The sequence below is a fragment of the Rattus norvegicus genome, chromosome 4 (assembly GCF_036323735.1).
Source record: "Rattus norvegicus strain BN/NHsdMcwi chromosome 4, GRCr8, whole genome shotgun sequence".
Lineage (NCBI taxonomy): Eukaryota > Metazoa > Chordata > Mammalia > Rodentia > Muridae > Rattus > Rattus norvegicus.
Window position 1 is genome coordinate 46,834,791 of NC_086022.1, and position 19,707 is coordinate 46,854,497.

At 42.9% G+C, this 19,707-nt stretch overlaps 1 protein-coding gene across 3 annotated transcripts in view; it reads left to right on the top strand.

Annotated features, from left to right (window-relative positions):
- Met (MET proto-oncogene, receptor tyrosine kinase) overlaps window positions 1-19,707 on the top strand; it is a 107,219-nt gene that overhangs the window by 77,968 nt on the left and 9,544 nt on the right. For 2 of the 3 annotated variants that reach the window (XM_006236129.5, NM_031517.2), the window contains 8 exon segments: window positions 3,874-4,023; window positions 5,580-5,733; window positions 5,926-6,066; window positions 10,063-10,293; window positions 12,455-12,535; window positions 15,492-15,673; window positions 18,125-18,234; window positions 19,392-19,557. In XM_006236129.5, coding sequence (XP_006236191.1) covers window positions 3,874-4,023; window positions 5,580-5,733; window positions 5,926-6,066; window positions 10,063-10,293; window positions 12,455-12,535; window positions 15,492-15,673; window positions 18,125-18,234; window positions 19,392-19,557 — 1,215 coding nt within the window. 3 annotated transcript variants of the gene reach the window in all.

A 19,707-nucleotide genomic window follows, 5' to 3' on the forward strand; every position in this document is an offset into this window, starting at 1 on the left:
CTCTCTCGGACACCCAGTAGTGTGTTTTTGTTAAAAGAATTTCTCGTTCTTATTCCACTGCCATTCAAACATAGGTGGAAAGGGAATTTGCCTTCCATTAACGAAAGTGCTGTGTGCTTGAGTGTGGCTTGGTTGTCGGCATGTTCAAGACCCTAGCCCTAACCAATAATACTACCAAAAAATGTTAAACAAAAAAGTGGGAGCTGGAAAGGCGGGTCAGTGGTTAAGACTGTATACTGCTCTTGCAGAAGAGCTCAGTTAGGGATTGGTTCCCAGCACCCATGCCAAAGCCTCACAATCACTGTAATTCAACTCCAGAGGATACCATTGGCCCTTGTGGACTCTGCTCGTGCACCAAAGAACACACATGTGCACATAACAAAGAAGAGGAGAAGGGGGAGGAGCCTGCGGGGAAGTAGGTGGAGACTGATAGTTAGGGGCCATAGCGCCTGCTTGCAACCCCATTATGGGTAGGTGGGATAGGAAAATAAGGGGTTCTAGGCCAGTATGGACTATAGAGTGAAACAATGTCAGAAAGCAAAGGAAACTACATCTATGGGAGAAATTACACTATGAAATTTGTTGTTGACTGCCAGGAGGAGTTCACATTTCTCAACCAGATGTACCTGTAAGAATCCCTGATTTAAAGAGGACCGTGGTAGTTCTCAGCTCCAATTGTGGAATCTGCCTCAGCACCTAGTTGGCCTGGTGACTATGCAGAGGGACCAGCCCAGTAGCACCAAATTCCAGTCATTCTTAATCCTATAGACGTTAGAAGTAGTTCAAGTCCTGCGGGAGAGCCTGTGAAAGGTGTTGTAGAGTAAGCTTCTCTCTGGGAGTACACAGTGGGGTCCCACGAGCAATAGCACTCACGCTTATGAAGGAATTTACAGTGACACAAGGTTTTTGGTTTATGTTATTTGATTAAAATCTTATGTGGACCTTTGAGGTTAAGAGGTCAGTAGGTGTTGTTCCCTATTAATGAGTAAATAAACAAGTTTAGAAAGATTAACTTAACTGTCTTGGGGTCCGCTGGGGAGCAAACAGTGGTACTAAAGCTTACATGCAACTTTCCTGAGTTACAGTGTTTCTAACTATTCACTTTTATTTAATGACTATAAAAATACTTTATAGTAGAGAAATTTTTATCACGTGACATAGGTCGTGCACACTTATTTAAGGGAAATAGCGTTAAACACTTACAAGTGTAAGTCCAGGTACCTATGGAGTCCAAAAGAGGGTAGATCCCCTGGAGCTAGAATGTTGTAAGCCAGGAGAATGATGGGAACTGAACTTAGGGTCTCTGGAAGGGTAGCAAGCAGTCTTAACTGCTGAGTCATCTTTCTAGCCCCACTCTAAACTGAAGTAATGTTTGAAGTAAAACATCTAAAATTTGACGAGTCTTTGTTTCCTCCTAGTCACCATTCATTGGGTGAGAAGTAGATTTTGCATCAGATAGAATTTGCTAAGCTTTGTGACTTAGTCCCTTCTTGAAGCTTAGTCCTCCTCCTGTAAATCAGCAATCACAAAATACCAAGTCTTTACAGGAGAAAATAAGATCATTGTAATTCTGAGTTGCTCTTTGTGTCTAAAGAAGCTCTCCTCATAGCAAGAACAACACTGTCAACCAACCAGCCCCTCCCACCCCGCCACGGGGCTCCCAGGGACTAAACCACCAACCAAAGAATACATGTGGAGGGACCCATGGCTCCAGCCACATATGTAGCAGAGGACTGGCTTGTCTGACATCAGTGGGAGGAGAGGCCATTGGTCCTGTGGAGGCTCCATGCCCCAGTGTAGGGGAATGACAGGGCAGTGAGGTGGGAGTGGGTAGGTTGGTGGGTGGGGGAACACCCTCATAGAAACAGGGAGAGGGGGATGGGATGGGAGTTTGAGGAAGGGAAACCAGGAAAGGGGATAACATCTGAAACGTAAACAAATAAAATATCCAATAAAAAAGGAAAGTCAAAAGGAAAAGGATTGAAGCTCTCTCGCTTATGCCATTTCATTTAGAATCCTGTATAGTGTTACTTCAGTGCCTACAGAACTGAACTGGCTTTGTAAATGTGTGCTTCTAATTAATAAATAGTTTATAATTAATCATGGAAGCCTTAAAATCGTTTCCAAGGCTCAAGAAAGCTGCATTTACTTTGAATGCAAAGCCTAAACTGCATCCATTTTTGTTCTTCCTGCTTTGGTACCAGTTCCTCCTCTCAGATGCTAGGGCTGCGGGGATCCGTCTAGCCTTTGTACGTTTTTCTATCTGATTTCAGCTTTTAAAGGCATTTCATCTCAGGACTGTTGGAAACATACATTCTATAAGTCAGTGCTCATCATGTGCTCCTTGATGGTTATGAATAAAAAAAATGAATTCAGTCTTTTAGTTGTTAATTCTTCTGAGTCTCCAAGGAGACCATAAGGCTGAACCCGTGAGTCCTGGAGAAGGGTATGCATTATTGTCCTCCCTTCCCTCACCCTCAGCTATTATCTAAGCACATGAGGCCCATGTTAGGGTGTCTCTCATAAATCAAGCCTTCTGGTCCTTTAATACCTTTTCCCTCTCATTTGCTGAATTCCCTCCAATATGTGAGTAAGCTCCCGTGCCCTTTCTAGACCTAACCAACAAGTTGTCATTTCAAGTCCCAAAGTGACCCGTGAGATTTATGTGCTTCTCTGTTGAATTACCCTGTGTGGGTGACCTAGATCAATGGCTTGCTCCTACCAGCTCTGGAAGTACAATGAGGACAGGGTTTGTCTGTGTTCGTTTCTCCAGGAGAGCCTTAGAAATATAAAGAGGTGCCCTCTCTCAGATATTCCCACTTCTAGAATGCTCTCAGGCCTACCCATCATGAAATCTATGAGACACTTGCAAGGAAAAGCAGTTTGTGGACACAGTCGAGAAGAGTTTGTAAAACAAAGTTGCTGGGCCGTCTTATGTTAGGACCTGTTCTTGTCAGTAAGAAAAATAGTAATAGGTTTTGATTGCTCTCTCCTCCAAGTAACAACGTATTTAATAAATAACTACCCATTAAGTCTTGATATGAAAAACAAATATATTCACATTTTGCACTTCTTTCCCAAGACTAATGCCTAGTTTCTGGAACAAAATGTTGATTTTGGTTTTTTGTTTTGTTTTGTTTTTTTAACATTTAACATTCCTGATGTTGATTTAAGTTAAGTAATGTCAAGTTGGGTAGTGTGTTATAAACCTCAAGATTCAACGTAATTATTCTAAATAATTCAACTGTGCTTTCAAATCCTATGGAAGGTCATGCAGCATCTTCCGGGAATTTCGTCGAAATGAATTTATTTATGTGCATTGTTCCACTAAGAAGAATAATAAAGAGAAACTGCCCAGCTCAAGCAGCTAAAGGAATGTGTCCACCAGGCAGTTCCTTGGGTCTCTGAAGATGAGACCTGGGCTTTGGTATTTTCTAAAGTGTTCAGTGCAAGCCCGAAAGTCAGTCGCTGCAGAAGGTAGTGTTAAGGGATTCAGCAGGCTTAGCCGCTAAACGCGAAGCCGTTTCCTTTTTGTCATCATCCGTACTCTGTGTGAAGTCAGTACTAAGATGATTGTGCATGACAGTTTTCAAAATAAAGGGGCAAACAGTAGTCCCCTTCCCTTTCTCTAAAATCAAACCTGATGGAAAGTCTCCTCTTACCCTTCCTGCCTAGACAGTGTCCTGAAATGCTCACACCCCCTCTCAGCCAGCCCATCTCCCAGGAAACTGAGCACCAGAAAGGGTCAGATCTCTTGGAAAACACCATGTGTATTGGCTGTATACTTGGCTTCCTTCTAGATCTGCCAGGGCTCCTACCGACCTGTGAAGTGTTGATGGCCTCTCATTTCTGTTTTCTCTTTTTCCCTTCCAGGGAGACGATATTGACCCTGAAGCAGTTAAAGGTGAAGTGTTAAAAGTCGGGAATAAGAGCTGTGAGAATCTCCACTGGCATTCTGAAGCTTTGTTGTGTACGGTCCCCAGTGACCTGCTGAAGCTGAACGGCGGCGAGCTAAATATAGAGGTGGGGTTCCCGCAAGCCTTTCATGATGTAAATAAGGATGCCGTTGCAATTATGTCGCCAGGGGGCTTAAAATAAATCATTAAAGCTCATCTCTGCTCTGGCTCTAGCTCATCAGCTCAGCCTCGGTTCCTAGATGTGATTTGAGAAACGTGGCGGGTTTTAATCACACCGTCTCTTTCCCCTGGGTCAAAAGTGTAATTCTCAAAAGGCGTTTTACCAGCACCGCTTCCCCGTCATGCCACGCTCTTGCCAAAACCTGCTGCCATTCTCAAAAGGAGCAGAGCTCGTGCAAGAGTGTGCCTCCTCCCACTTTTTACCACACTAAGAGGCCTTCCCACGTCAGTGGTCACAATGCATAGAAACTCTACAAATAAAAGGAGACGTATCCGCTTGGCAGAGTAAAGTGGAAACTCGGCTGTTGTACATTACCTTCTTTCGTGTCCACAGCTAAATCAGATAACCCAGAACAAGAATGTTTCTTTATTTTTCCAACAGTTTATTTTTGGTATAGACTTACATACCATACAATTTGCCACTCGAAATATACAGTTCAGTAGGCTTGGGATGTTGAAATTGTAATTTCTTTAAATCAGGGTGATACACATGTATCATAAAGTTTGCTTTCTTAATAACATTAAATGGGCAACTCAAGGGCAGGAATTATATTCATACTGTGTATAACCGTCACTGCTCTGGAACTCAGAAGCCTTCCCAAGCAGATGCTTCATAACCAGCTAAGCAATAATTCCTCTCCCTCCTCCCCAGCAGCTCCTGTTTCCTCTAATCTACTTTTTTTCCTCTGTGAATTTGCTGACCTATGTATTTCATCTCAGTCAAATCATACAATAGTTTTCTTCTGGCCTCTCTCTCATTTGACTTGGAAAATACTTTTTTTGTGGTTCATTCTAGTTTATGGCTGAACGATATCTTATTTCATGCATACCATGCTTACCCAAGAAACTGGTAGCTATGAAGGATTCCTGAAGTCTTCTGGAAACGTTAAGAAATGGAAATATACAAAAGAGTTACAAAATCTGAGACCGGATGTAGAAACTAGGGTTCAAATTTCAGAATGACCATCAATTTTAAAAATCGCAAAGCGCCAGAGCTGGGGAAAGCCACAAGATTTCTTCTGTGTGTCAAAGTGGAAATAAAGAGACTATGAAGCTTCATTATCCTATAATAATATGGTCTCTCCTCTTATGAGAAATATTTTCTGCTGTGCATTCCACCCTCCCAAATGGGACATAAGTTTTATTTATTCATACTTCTATGGTATCATAATACTTGAATTATCCATTTCCTTTCATATATACTTTAGTTCCTCAAGATCAAAGAAATTTTTTGTTTATCCAAGTCACGCTTTAGGTAATCAGTATTTCCTAATTATCTGCACACCGAGAAAGAACTGAGGAAATTCTCGATTACTCTGAAGGCCGTAATGTACCTTCTAGAATAGCCATCAGGTGCTAATTGGGGCCCAGAGAAACTGGGTAGATAGAATATTTTATATCAACCTTGGCCAAAATCTGACTTTCCTCCTTATTTATTTCTAGTGGAAGCAAGCAGTCTCTTCAACTGTCCTTGGAAAAGTGATCGTTCAACCGGATCAGAATTTTGCAGGATTGATCATTGGTGCGGTCTCAATATCAGTGGTAGTTTTGTTAGTATCCGGGCTCTTCCTGTGGCTGAGAAAGAGAAAGCATAAAGGTGCATATTTTGTTTATTGTCTAAGAAGCTACCATAGTGATGTCGTGCTTACGTTCAGCACTGTCGTGGAGATGTATTGGGTTGTTTAAGAAGCATTCATAAAAGGCTGTGAGTTCTGGGCACTGGGTCAAAGTCTCCTGGGGCCTGTGACAGCAAAGTCTTAACAAGCTCTCTCTTTCTCTCTGTTTTAAGATCTGGGCAGTGAATTAGTTCGCTATGACGCAAGAGTACACACTCCTCATTTGGATAGGCTTGTAAGTGCCCGAAGTGTAAGCCCAACTACAGAGATGGTCTCAAATGAGTCTGTAGACTACAGAGCTACTTTTCCAGAAGGTATAATTCAGTTTACTATCCTGAGAAATATCTATACATAGACCTCTGTGAGCTGTGGCATTGTTCTTGCTTTTTGCTTTTTTTTTTTCTCCTTCCTTATATTTTTATACAAGTAGGGAAAAAAAAAGTGTGACCTCTGCCAAAGGAACATTTAACTTGACGCAGAATTGCATGGCCTTCACTTTATAATCCAACTCATGCAGGTATCATATTGGAATTTTAGCATCTGCAAGCTCTCTGCTCACACACAGAAAGGTTCACTTTAGAATTATTTGAGCAAGGTGACTTAATATCAGCAATGCTAAGACACTGAGAAGCTCTCCTCAACCCTTCAGCTAGACTCCAGTTATAAAACATCTTTATTTAAATATAATTTTTAAAATGCTATCTTTGGGGGAGGAACTTTTGAATTATGCCATTAGTAACCTTGTTTAAAACATTCTCAATGAGCCTATCTTTTACCTACCACCGTCTGTGACTTGAATATATTTTGAGACTTATCCAAGAAAAACCTCCAGTTCTGCTGTTCATCAACATCGTCTGCTTTGCAAAACACCAGACCGACAAATGGTCAGGCTGGCCAGGGCATTTCACATTGTTTTAGTTAAACATGTCTTGCACAAAGTAAAATGTCTGTATTGTACCGGGGCCATTATCTTTAGAAGTTACAGGACATGAGTCAAGTGCAAGCACTTCCCTGTTGAAATATCTACCATTGGATAAATAAAGTGAGTCACAGACAGTTTCGGACACTGAGAAGTTAGAAGCTGCTCATCCAAGCAGTGAGATGCTTAGCGTTCCAAGTTTCTCACCGCTCGTTGCCCTTCCTGAGACTTAGGTTGGTCCTCCCAGAGGTTATCGAATGCCGCACATGACTCCATCTACTTTTAGAAAGAAACCCGACCCTTTAAGAATGTGAACAAATCAAGCTTGGTGCATGCTTTTAAACTTTAAATAAAATTAGTAGTCTGTAGCCATGTTTAATAGCTCTAACCTGGAGTTATTGAGGCTGGCAACTAGCTGCTTTCCACAGAGCTTTCCTGGGCTTGGGAGATGATGGTCTATAACATGCTTACAGCCCAAGAAAGAGGACCTGAGCTTGTATCAGCAGAACATACATAAAAGTCACATGTTCCGGGCATGTAGGGCACACAGCCTCAGAGTCCATTGGCCAAGCGGCTCCAAATTCAACTAGAGAAATAGAGAGTGACTGAGGAAGACGCCAAGCATTGGCCTCTAGCACAAACACAATATAAACACATACAAGCACACACACCATAGTGCTTGCTTGATCGTGTGTGTGTGTGTGTGTGCGAGAGAGAGAGAGAGAGAGAGAGAGAGAGAGAGAGAGAGAGAGAGAGAGATATGAAAGGTGGGTTAGGTAAGTGATCCCCAATGGCAACAACAGTAATACTGTTTGCTTGCAGTCCAACAAGAAAACTAGTCCTTAAGGAAACTGATGATGTCGTGACTATTTCTAACTCCACTTAGGCATGGTTTGTGTTTTCCACAGTAGCTCTCTTGGTTAATAAGACTTACTCGGCCAGACAATGAATCTCAAAACTACCTCCAGAAAAGTTTTGGAAGGGCCTTTATAGTCATAATAGTCAGTAGCTCAAAACAAACAAATGCAGCCTCCCAGGAAGACTCTAGAACTTCGAAGAGGCCCCGACAAGTGGTGGGTAGGGAAAGGGCAAAGGAAGACCTGCTCCCTCCCCCCCACCTTTAATAGCAAGCTGTCAAATGAGGGTTTTCTAACCTTGTTTCCTCACCCTCGCTCTCCTTTGCACCTAGAGTTCAGGGCTGCAGATTCTCAGGGGCTGAGAAAAAAGTTTTGTAAGATGCAAAACAAAGGTCTCCTGAAGGGAGCTCCTCCTGAGCCTCTGTGTAGCCCAATACACAGCGAAGCCAGTTTAGATCACCCAGATATAACCCCACAGAAATGTCATAGGGAATCTGGGTCTCCACTAAACACACATACACACACACACACACACACACACACACACAATCCTCCCAGCTATAGAGAGTTCTGCAGTTGCTATTGGTTAGGTTTGGGATGTGCACTCTCTCATTCTTCTCTCAGGATGGCCTTCTTTTGCTCTGCAAAAGAAGCAAGGAGCAGGTGGGAAGCAAGCCAGGAGGGAGAAACTGGTTTTCCTAGCCATGATGACACATTAGGCAAGTGAGGAATCCTCACACTGCACGAACACACACACACACACACACACACACACACACAGAGAGAGAGACAGAGACAGAGACAGACAGAGAGACATACACCCCAATAATAATAATAATAATAATAATAAATTATAATAATTTTTAAAGTGAGAAAGCAAGAGGGCTCGGGGAATGATGTAATTGCCGACAAGCCTGCTAAACTTGATGCCTGGAACCCATGTAAAGGTAGAAGGAGAGCGCCAACCCCACAGAACTCTCCTCTGAGCATACACATGCACACACACTGCTAGCCACTTGCTGTGATTCTAATGCTCCATCTTTGTCGGGGGTGGGGTTCCAGTGGGAAGCGAACAGTGGTAGGGAGTCCTAGCACAGATCCAAACCGCCTCCTCTAAGCAGCCATAACACTCTGTGACCCCCACCACCACCACCACCACCACAATGTGGGAGACTCTCAATCCTGAGAATGTAGTGTCATTTACTTCTAAGGATATATAAGTACAAGTTGACAACCATAACCCAAAATGTTGAAATAGAAAATAGTTGAAAGCTCGGTGACGTGTGTGTGTGTGAGAGAGAGCATGTGGGTGTGTGCCTGTGTGTGCATGTCTTTGTACCTACATATGAAGCCCAGAGCAAGATGTCAGGAGTCTTTGCTGTCAGTCTTGGCCTTGTTGCCTTATGACAGGCTCTGTCACTGAACCTAATGCTCTCCTTTTGTGCCAGGCTTGCTGGAAGCTCTTGGCATCCAACTGTCTTGGCTCTGCAATGCTTTTTTGGTTTATGTATATGGCAGCGGTTGGGAGGGGGATGTTTGAACTCAAGTCCTCATGCTTAAGTGCTGTTGCCCACTGAACCATAGCCCCAGCCCTTAAGAACTACGATACCTAAGTATCAGGCTTCAAAGTTTTATATTTTCAATTTTAAATTTCAGATTGTGTGATCAGGGATGAATGATCAACCAGTAAAGTCCATGACAGTATTTCAAACTCAGAGAAAATTCAAAGTCTGAACGATCTCTGGTGCCAAGTATTTTTGAAAGGGATATTCAACTTGTATTGGTTGTATGTATTTTTCTATACATAATCCCTTGACCAGGAGTTGCCGCAATACTAATCATTTCCGTTAATATGTTGTCCTCTCATAAGGCATCTTTTTTTACTTTTTTAATGTCTGAACTGGATATTTGCAGGACTGGGCAATTGCTAAACCATGCTCACTGCTTCTGACCTCTATTATTTAACTTGGTAACATAATACTCTTGTTCATCCTTTGGGAATTCCATACAATGTATCCTCCTCAATTTCACCCTTACTCTTCTCCCTGACTCCGTCCTCCCCACCCCATCTCATGTCCTCCTTTTTCCTTTTAATAACTTACCTGGGTCAGTATTGCTGCCCGCATATTCCTGAGTGTGGCCCTCACCCTTAGTGAAAATTAGCGCTTTCACCTAGAAGCATCGCAGATCTATTCTGCTTCCAATTCTTAGAGGAAGACTGGGTCTTAAAATGAACTTCAGCCATTGCCTTTTGTTATTAGTAAGAAGAGAAATTAAAAACCCAAGGAAACCAATGGGACAAACAGGAGTTTATTGTTAACACTACTCACTTAAAACACGTATGTGTGTGTGCCTTTTCCTGATTCACTACCATTTTTCTCCAACCGTTCTTTGCAAAGGGTGTTCCCAACCTCAGTGAATGCAGTAGCTAGCATTGCGTTAATGTTAAATCCACTATTAATCCCCTTTGCCACCCAGAGGCACACCACAGTGAGTAAGATTTCACCACTGTATCCATTTGCTTTATCTTGCAGACCAGTTTCCCAACTCCTCTCAGAATGGAGCCTGCAGACAAGTGCAGTATCCTCTGACAGATCTGTCCCCCATCCTGACGAGTGGAGACTCTGATATATCCAGCCCATTACTACAAAACACTGTTCACATTGACCTCAGCGCTCTAAATCCAGAGCTGGTCCAAGCGGTGCAGCACGTAGTGATTGGACCCAGTAGCCTGATTGTGCATTTCAATGAAGTCATAGGAAGAGGTAAGTGTTTCCACTCAGTTCTCTGTTAAGTACAGTTTTCCAGTAAGCCTTTTATCTCCTGTTTTGCAGATTAGGAACTTAGACAATGCTGAGGGCCCCTGACAGAGCCTGATAATGAGGTGTTTGAGTTCTGTCCCACAGAAATACAGACATGAAAAGGCATATCCACGGAGACTGCCCTGTGCGTGGAAACCGGGTCTTCTCCAACACAGGAGAGAACCCCATTTCTCCCTCATATTTCTCACACTAACTAGAGTTTCTTGGGAAAAAAAAACTATGCCATTTTTTTCACTCCTTTATCCCTTCGATCTTCCTTTATTCTGAGAGCAGTAACAAAGTGTAGTATATAACGGCTTGTCCCCTGCTGGACAGCATCAGGATACAGGGAATTTATAGCCTTCCCCTGATCTGAGGCGACATATATCATCGCCACAATGCACTCTGGTTTCTTCACACAAAGAATGACTATTTGCAATAAGCCAGTCGGAGCATCGATAACCGCAAACGTTAACACTATTGGAGGAAGTATTTGTCAGGAAGAGAAGCCAACCAGAAGCCATGAGATAAAGTCCACTATAAAATCCTTTTTAACTTAGTACTGAATGGTTCTTATGCTAAATGCTCTACCAGAGGCATCTGCCAGGGTGATGCAAGAGAAGCTGATGGAGCGGTGATGCGTGAACACCGCTCCCTCTGACCATCCAGAGCTGAGTTTGTAAGTTGCTTCTTCCCGAAAAGGGCACAAGTGGGGATGTATACTCTCACTAATTATATTCTCACTGCCGTGTTTTGTAAAACAGTGCTGTCATTGTCTCCCTGTGCCTGTGCCTAGGTGTCACCCCGAACAACCATGCCAAATGACAGACCTAGTGTAAAAGGAAGTTTTAATATTGGGTGAAGGCCCACCAGGAACAAGTGGGGACAGAGAAAGAAAGGGAAGGGAGAGAGAGACAGAGAGACAGGCAGAGACAGAAACAGAGAGAAAGAGTGAATAGGAGATGGGGAGAGAGAGAGAGAGAGAGCTGGGGTGCGAGCAATCCTCTTATACACCAGCCTTATACCTGGGGGAAGGTGATGATGTAAGCTGTTGCTAGGTTCCTGGGAATAGCCTCGTGGAATTGTCTATAAGGCAATACTCTGCCTGTTGCAAAATCAGGACTTTTTTTTTTTATCATGAAAGGTGTTAACATGATGGTGATTATTTCTCCAAAGTCACAGTCATTAAGAAGCTGTATCAATATTAACTACTGTTTGTTTATATGTTTTACCCACGGAAAATTGTGAGCACTCAAGAGCCTGGGTTTCATTGTGTTTGTGTCACAGAGGGTAGCCCCATCCCTCATACACTAAGCCCTCAGGACAGTCGGACTCCATGAATTAATTGAATGACTTACACAGCTCTCGGGCATTTGGCACCTCTGAGAGAAATTACTGCCACTGGTGAAAGGCCACCGTTAGGGAAGTGAGTGGGTAAAGTCAGAGGGAAATGCATGAAGTGAGTCATAGCGAATCTGCCTCATCTGGGCAGATTGTCTTTTGACTCCTGCCAACGTGGCTTACATATTAACCAGTGACTAACAGGGGAAATCCTTACTCCACAATACCTTATTTATTATCAGTTACTAGACTATAAAGGGCTCATTTTATACTTATTCAATGGGATAAAATTATCTACATGTTTTCTTAAGTAGTATTTTATCCTTAAAAATAATAACTCTTTCATGAAGAAGTTATCTATCATCATGCCCAGGGACACCCCCAATGACTTGATGTTTTAATAAATTAATCCTCCTCTTAGCCACGGGGATATGTTTAAGGTCTGCCCTGTGCAGGACAGCAGACAGCGTGGGCTTCTACAACCTTTCCCCCAAGCCTCTGAATAAAGTGCTTCAACAACAACAACAAAAAAATTAATCTTTAAAAGAAGCCATAGTACCTACAATTTTCACCACATATTAAATAATCACATTGCTTATAGCATGGAGAGAAATGTATTGCATCTGTATTTAAATCTAACACTTGTACCGTACAGTGTGGCACCATTAATCAAAGTGTCATAAGCAATGTAACCTTTTATCTCACAGGGGGGAAAAAAGGCTTGATAAAGAGTTGCTGCCTAAGCCAGTGTCACATAACTCTAGCCAGTTCTCTTTTCCAATAGGGCATTTTGGCTGTGTCTATCATGGGACTTTGTTGGACAGTGACGGAAAGAAAATTCACTGTGCTGTGAAATCCTTGAACAGTAAGTTGCATTTAGTAGCGGGAAGTACATTGGTGGTTTGCAAATAATGAAGTGTCGGTTTGCACTTTCCCTTGTGGGGGAAAAAAATCATCTGCTACTGAAATTGTGGAATTAATCCTGAGAATGTGTTTAGTCTAAACACTTACTGAGATAGCCCCTCTGAAATTACCCCATGGAGAACTAATAAGTAAGGAGGAAGGTGCGGTGAGTCTCTTCGATGAACCGAGTACCATTTTTAGCCATGTTAGACTTATAATATTTCTTTTGCAGATGACACTTATGGAGACTATTGGAAGCATTGGCACATACCATAGTAATGGCTCGTTTTGCCCAGAGACACGACTATAATTGTTCTTCTGAACCAGCACTTTCATTTTAGAGGAAAAGGCTAATAACTGGAATAATACAAGCAGAGGAGGAAAGTGCTGGCAGAAAAATGACAAATCATTAAATATGGTAATCCCTCATTTACCCACATTTAGAGAATGAGGTATGCCACGGAAATAAATGTCCTAGGGAAACACCACGTGCCCCCTTTTAATGCAATATTTCTTAAAAATTTAGCTGTTACGTAGAAAATTCTTAAGATCAAGTGCACAGTCTCTTTAAAGAGCAAGGTATGCTTATAAACATAAACTTAGTCTTTCCTGATGCAGGGGCATGATCGTGGACAAATATGACACCCTGTAGCAGCCAGCGTACTCTACACGTGGAGGGATTCCCGGTTCCGCCTTTGTCACATATTTGCTTTCCTACTTTGTAATTTTCTACTTTATAATTTGAAGCCACCTGAAAAAAGTGGTAGCCGACTATTATGATATAGATTTATATTAGAACTAATAGGCTTTAAATTATACACACCAAGGCACTCTGACACCAGAGCTACTTCAGCTCTTTCAAACGTCAACCTAATCTCCATGATGACATTGCTCTATACGGTTCATTTTGTTGGATACCTCACTACAAAATAATTCAAGGCACAGTCTGCGTGGAGTCCAGTAGCAACGTGTGGTAGATTAACTATACCGATCAATAAATTGGCCTGATGCCAATTGGCAATGGTGCCATTTTTACTCAGAACAGTCCTAACCCCAAGACATTTTTCGGTCCTTGTCATGAGGTTACTGTTGTCAGTCCACATTGGCCTCCATCATCTTTCCATAGACAGCATTATATTTCTAAAAGGCTGCCAGCATCCTTAGGAACACCAAAGAGATCCTCGTGAAACTTATGTTAATGCTGTCAACTCCTCATTGGTGTGCTATCATGCCCTCAGTGTGTCTTTCTAGAAGTAATCAGGAAGAACTACATGAACAACTAACTATTCTGGGTTTGGAGAGATGGCTCATTGAGTGACAGTGATAAGCATAAAGACCACCGCCCAGATCCCTGCACTCACATAAAAAAAAAAAAAAAAAAAAAAAAAAAAAAAAAAAAAAAAAAAAAACACCTGTGGGGATTGGAAACAGGATTACTGGAGCTTGCTGGCCAGCAGCCTTGATCCAAATTCAGTGAGAGAACCTGTCTCAGAGGAATGGTGCAAAGAGACAATGAATGTCATTCTTGGTCCTTGTATACACACACACACACGCACGCATGCACACACACACTCAGGTGAATACACCACATGTGAATACACCTCGTGTTTGTGCACATGTATCCCACTTAGTTGGTTTGAGTCCGTATAAGGCAGTCTATGCTTCTGCATGGACCAGTTCTTTCCTGAACTCCATTTTACAAGTGAGGTTGTCAGTGGTGACTTGATGACACTGCACAGGATAACACCATCGAGGCTGAGGAAACAATATCCTACACTATGGGGCTCTGGTTTGCTGAGTTCTTTGAACTAAAAGACATCTGACAAGCCTCCTCTGACAATCCCCTGCCTCTCTGACCCCAGGTCTCCTTTATTTCTGAAAATAGAAGTAGGTCTTAAAAATTAGAAATTCTCCCCATCAAGGCAGATCATAGAAACTAGAACCCCTCTTCCCAAAAGCCAGGCATAATCCCTTGAAATATTTCTCTGAGCATCATCCTCTTCCTCCGTGTCCTTTGAGCTGCATGGCCCCAAGATTTTCCATTCTCTGGCCACTCATAAGACCCTTATTCTAGAAGAGGTCCTATTTACACCCAGGAAGAAGGAACGCTGTCCCAGAGAGAGAGACAGTGGCCCAACAGCTTTGCTGGGTTCCCTTCAGTGGTTTCCAGTCATTCGATCACAGACTTTTGATCTAGTCATGATTTTCACAGCTGTCCATCTTCCTCAACCCCAAGTGTGAAAGGAATAATTCTCCTGAATACTTAAATTTCCATTTCTGAAGACCCCCATGTCTTTTTTTTTTTTTTTTTTGAAGCTGGGGACCGAACCCAGGGCCTTCCGCTTGCTAGGCAAGCGCTCTACCACTGAGCTAAATCCCCAACCCCGACCCCCATGTCTTACAAAGCTCATTTTTAAAAGATGGCTAGAGAAATGGCTCAGCAGTTAAGAGGACGTGCTACTCTTCCAGAGGACTCGGGCTTTGTTCACAGCAGCCACCATGGGTGGCTCACAATCATCTGCTCCCCACCCCAAGCCCCACATATGCACACACACACACACACACACACACACACACACACACACACACACACACACACTCCCAGTAATAATAAATAAAAATGTTTTAAAAAAGACCTCATACTTCTCTGTTGTTAATCAGTTCTTAGTTGTAGGATTCTCAGATGACCCTCAAGATAGCTAAGGAAAGTGAAAAAACAGACAAAACAGACAAACAAACAAACTTTCTGGCCCAGACTCCATTCACTCAGGCATGTTGTAGAAAGAACACCCTAAGGTTGAAGCATCCGGACAAGCGACACCTGCTGGTTTGAACATTTTTTCGCTCTTGCTCTCTAAATTTGAAGAAGTAGTCATTGTCCTCCGATGAGGCTAAAGTCTCAACACTGAATTTTTCAGGAATCACAGATATAGAAGAAGTCTCCCAGTTTCTGACTGAGGGAATCATCATGAAAGATTTCAGCCACCCCAATGTTCTCTCACTCTTGGGAATCTGCCTGCGGAGTGAAGGGTCCCCTCTGGTGGTTCTGCCCTATATGAAGCACGGAGATCTTCGCAATTTCATTCGAAATGAGACTCATGTAAGTACTTTACTAAGCTTATGGACTCGCAAATTCTCAGTAAATCAGATAGAGTTATGAGCTACCACGTGTATGCAGAGAAACAAGCCCAGGTCCTCTGCAAGAGTAGCAGATGCCCTTAATGATGGAGTCATCTTTCCAGCCTGTTTGCTTGCTCTCTTGCTCCTTGGGTGTATTGGGATTCTGCACAGACACCTATCAGAGTACTTGTGCAGGTCAAAGGCTGGCACCAGATGTCTTCCTCACTTCTTTCTCTGCCTTAGCTTTTAAGACAAGGTCTCTCACCGAAACTGGAGTTCGACATTTTGCCTAAATTAGCCAGCTAGTGAGGCCCTAAGATCTGCCTGTGCCAACCCCCTCTCTGGAGTTAGAGACGTGTTATCACGCTTGGCTTTTCCATGGATCTGCATTCAGGTTCTCATGCTTACACAGCAAGCATTCACCCCCTGAACCATCTTTCCAGCTCCAACACAAGCATTGGGGTCTTAGAAAAAGCTCCTTGTCAATCTAGCCCAATGCCCAATCAGCTGAGATATGATGCTTTCTTCTCTGTAACATCCATAGGCAGAGGCTGTCTTAGAAGAAGAGGAATAGACCTTTAACAATTCCTGGTGATGATCGTGTGTTGAAATAACGTTTTAGAAAATTTGGGTTACAATGTATTGTGATATGTTTCATCCATCCTCAATAAAGTATATATGCATGTCTTACTCTATATGATACCAAATATTGTTGTACTAGACAATAAACAGAAACCATATATATGTATGTTCACATACACACGAGCTTACAGGGTAGGGACTTCGCCTATATTGTTTACTCCAGTGGGTCCAGTGCTCAGCACATAGGCTCTTAATAAATGCTAGTCCAATGGATGAGCTCATGGTTACAGAAGAGGACCACGCCTCTTCTGGGTGCGGGTTTTCTTTACGACACTTAAACCAGGACATAACAGTAGAGTGAACTTTGGCCAGACCAGGGCTGAGGAGAACGGAATGAGGAGCTCCCAGAACTAAACTGTTTGGATGGCCTCAGGCTTGGCTACTGCTGCGCAGGTCCCCACGGGAGTCTCCATCAAAAATGACTGTGTAAACATGACGCTAAGTAAGCTCTAGGACATTAAGGAAATAGTTTCTGTTCAGCCAAAAGAATAAAACACCCTCCGGGTGTGGAAATGTTGCAGATAATTCAAATTAATGTTGCAAAGGTCTTCCTTCAACTCTTGTCATCTCTCTGATGAGTCAGTCAGTGTAGATATGTCACTGTCCTCCCAGGATTAAATCATGGGAGAGATGTTCTACTGTCCGTTACAGAATAGAAGCTGGCCTCTTAAAACCTACAGAGTGGTTATGTATGTCCTAAGGGAATGGCTAATCTACAAGATGTAGCCTGTTCATAGGCTAGGTTTACTAGCAGGATCTGCAGCCCTTCTGTCTATGTTCTCACTGGAATATTTTGTTCAGAAGCTCCATGGTAGCTGCTGAAGGAGAGACAGCCCGTTCTGGACAGTAAGACCCTTCTCAGGGCTGTCAGCCACAGTGAGATCTGTAACTTCAGAGTCCAGTCTTACAGTCACTAAAGCCTTTCCTCTGCCTGTGCAGTCTTGGGGGTGGCACTTGTAGAGAACAGCATGCACTGTTCTCTGTGTTGGTCCAGGATGGCTGGATGATGGGCGAGCTGGTACATTAGTTACGGTGAGCTTCCAACAGACTTCAGTGAATATCACTTGTCCTCAGGAGTGGTTTGGCTTATTTCTGTGATCAGCCTACATTCACCAAGTTCCCGATGCTTTGACGTCTAGATCATTGCTGCCTTTAGAGTGTATCTTTCATGTGCAAACCAACCCATGCCTCAGCTACCTCTACATCTGGCTCTCATACTCTAACCTACTGTGTACCCATCCTAATCACACTAGGACCAGGCATGAGACCCCCTAGAACAGCCCTTCTGGGAGTATTTAAAAGAGCCAAGGCTGCCTTTGTCCTGCACCTTCGAAAGGAAAGGAAACTACAATAAAGTGCCTCCTGACTATCTCGGATACTTTCCAACACAGCCCTGCGTGTGTGGTGTGCCATACCGCTTTGTATTTGGAAACTGTAAGAAGCAAACTGTCTTTTCAACAAGAACTATCTCCTGATCAATTCCGTCTCATCAGACACATGGAATAATAAAACCTGCATTTCAAAGCGTCCGAGTTTCGCCATCTGGAAAACAGAGCCTGTAACATACCCCCCTCCCCCAGCAGAAGTGTGTACAAAACAACCAAAATTTATAGAAAATATGTAGTCCAGTACTTTGTATACAGTACTACTTAACAAATAGTTGTGGTTCTCCGTGGGGCATGAGTTATTATTTGAGACAAGATAGGTCATATAAACATGGCAGCGTTCTGAGCTCACTGTTAGAACACTGAGTGCTTAGTTTATCCTTTTCGACTCTCTTTGATTGCAGAACCCAACTGTGAAAGATCTTATAGGATTCGGTCTTCAAGTAGCCAAGGGCATGAAATATCTTGCCAGCAAAAAGTTTGTCCACAGAGACTTAGCTGCAAGAAACTGCATGTAAGTATGAGAATGCCTCCATTCCTGAGGTGCAAGTGAAGCGTTTCCTCACTACTGTGCTAGTGAGGACATTTAGGGGGAAAAAAATCTGTATTTCCTTGACTATTTTGAGTGAATCTGTAAGCCCCTGGGGTGTAGGTGGGGCTTTTAGTTTTATCAAACAAAGCGTTTAAAAGGTTGCTCCACGGGGGACCTCAAACAGCTGCTCTGTACTCCAGTTCCTTGGTCCTTCCCACCAACAGTCTCCAGTGTTGTGGTTTCACACCGAATTAGTGATTGGGAGAGAGAATTTGATCTCCAGCATTTGACAGTGAAAAAGGAAAGCTGGTAGCGAGAATACCAGCGCAGTGTAACAGCAGCTTTGAAAGCAGCCTGCAGAAGCGCTACCAAAAATGGTCTTCGGGAATGGATATACAAAGAACTTTTATTTGTGTCTGGCTGCCCGGCTATGTAACAACAACAGTCAACAGTTTATAATTGAATCCCGGCTTTCCCTTGCAGAGCACTGATTCATGGCTCGCAGTATGTGTGAATCAAAGATCTATGCTATTCATGCTCTACCTAGGTTTTGCTCGGGGCAATATCATAAAAGTATGTTAAACAAGGGATAGAGATACACCGTCTTGGTTCACACAAAGTGTTTGCCCATGGATGTTGTGTTGTTGCTTTTTTTTTTAAACATGACAGTTTTCTTGAGTGCTTTGCCTTCAATCTCACTACCTCACTGAGTTTTATGTGCTGGCTGGCCCATTTTAGAGCAAAAAATAGTAAGATAGCACCCATATGGTCTTCATCCCATGAAACATAGAGGAAGTAAGGTAGCAAGCGAAGACTGCTGATATAGGTCAGGCAGGGCATAGGTCTGGTGCCCTGTTTATTTTGCCACCAAGAAAAGCTGGGTAGAATCCACCTTTACCTTTTCTGCAAACCCACACCATAGCAAATGCCATGCCATTCATCACAGCTCCTTCAGCCAGTGGAATTTGTAATGTAAATGTCAGGCATTTTTATTCAGGAATCCCACTGTAATTTAGCATTAGTCAATAGGCCAGAGGAAATTATGGATCACTAATACCGACGCCACTTTTGAAAATATACAGACATTCAGCACTGTTGTAAATTATTCTACTTCAGTCAGTAATTTTTTTCTCCTGTAGGTTGGATGAAAAATTCACTGTCAAGGTTGCTGATTTCGGTCTTGCCAGAGACATGTACGACAAAGAGTATTATAGCGTCCACAACAAAACGGGTGCGAAACTACCGGTGAAGTGGATGGCTTTAGAGAGTCTGCAGACGCAAAAGTTCACCACCAAGTCAGACGTGGTAATGTACCCATCCTTTCTAAATCTCTCATTCTGTACTTTCTCTCCCATAGTTGCAGGGTAACATGTTCTTTTAAGAGATTCCAAACCACTAACTGCAGGGTATCTTCAATCACAGGTGTAAAACTGGAGTCAACTGTCCAGTGGGTAC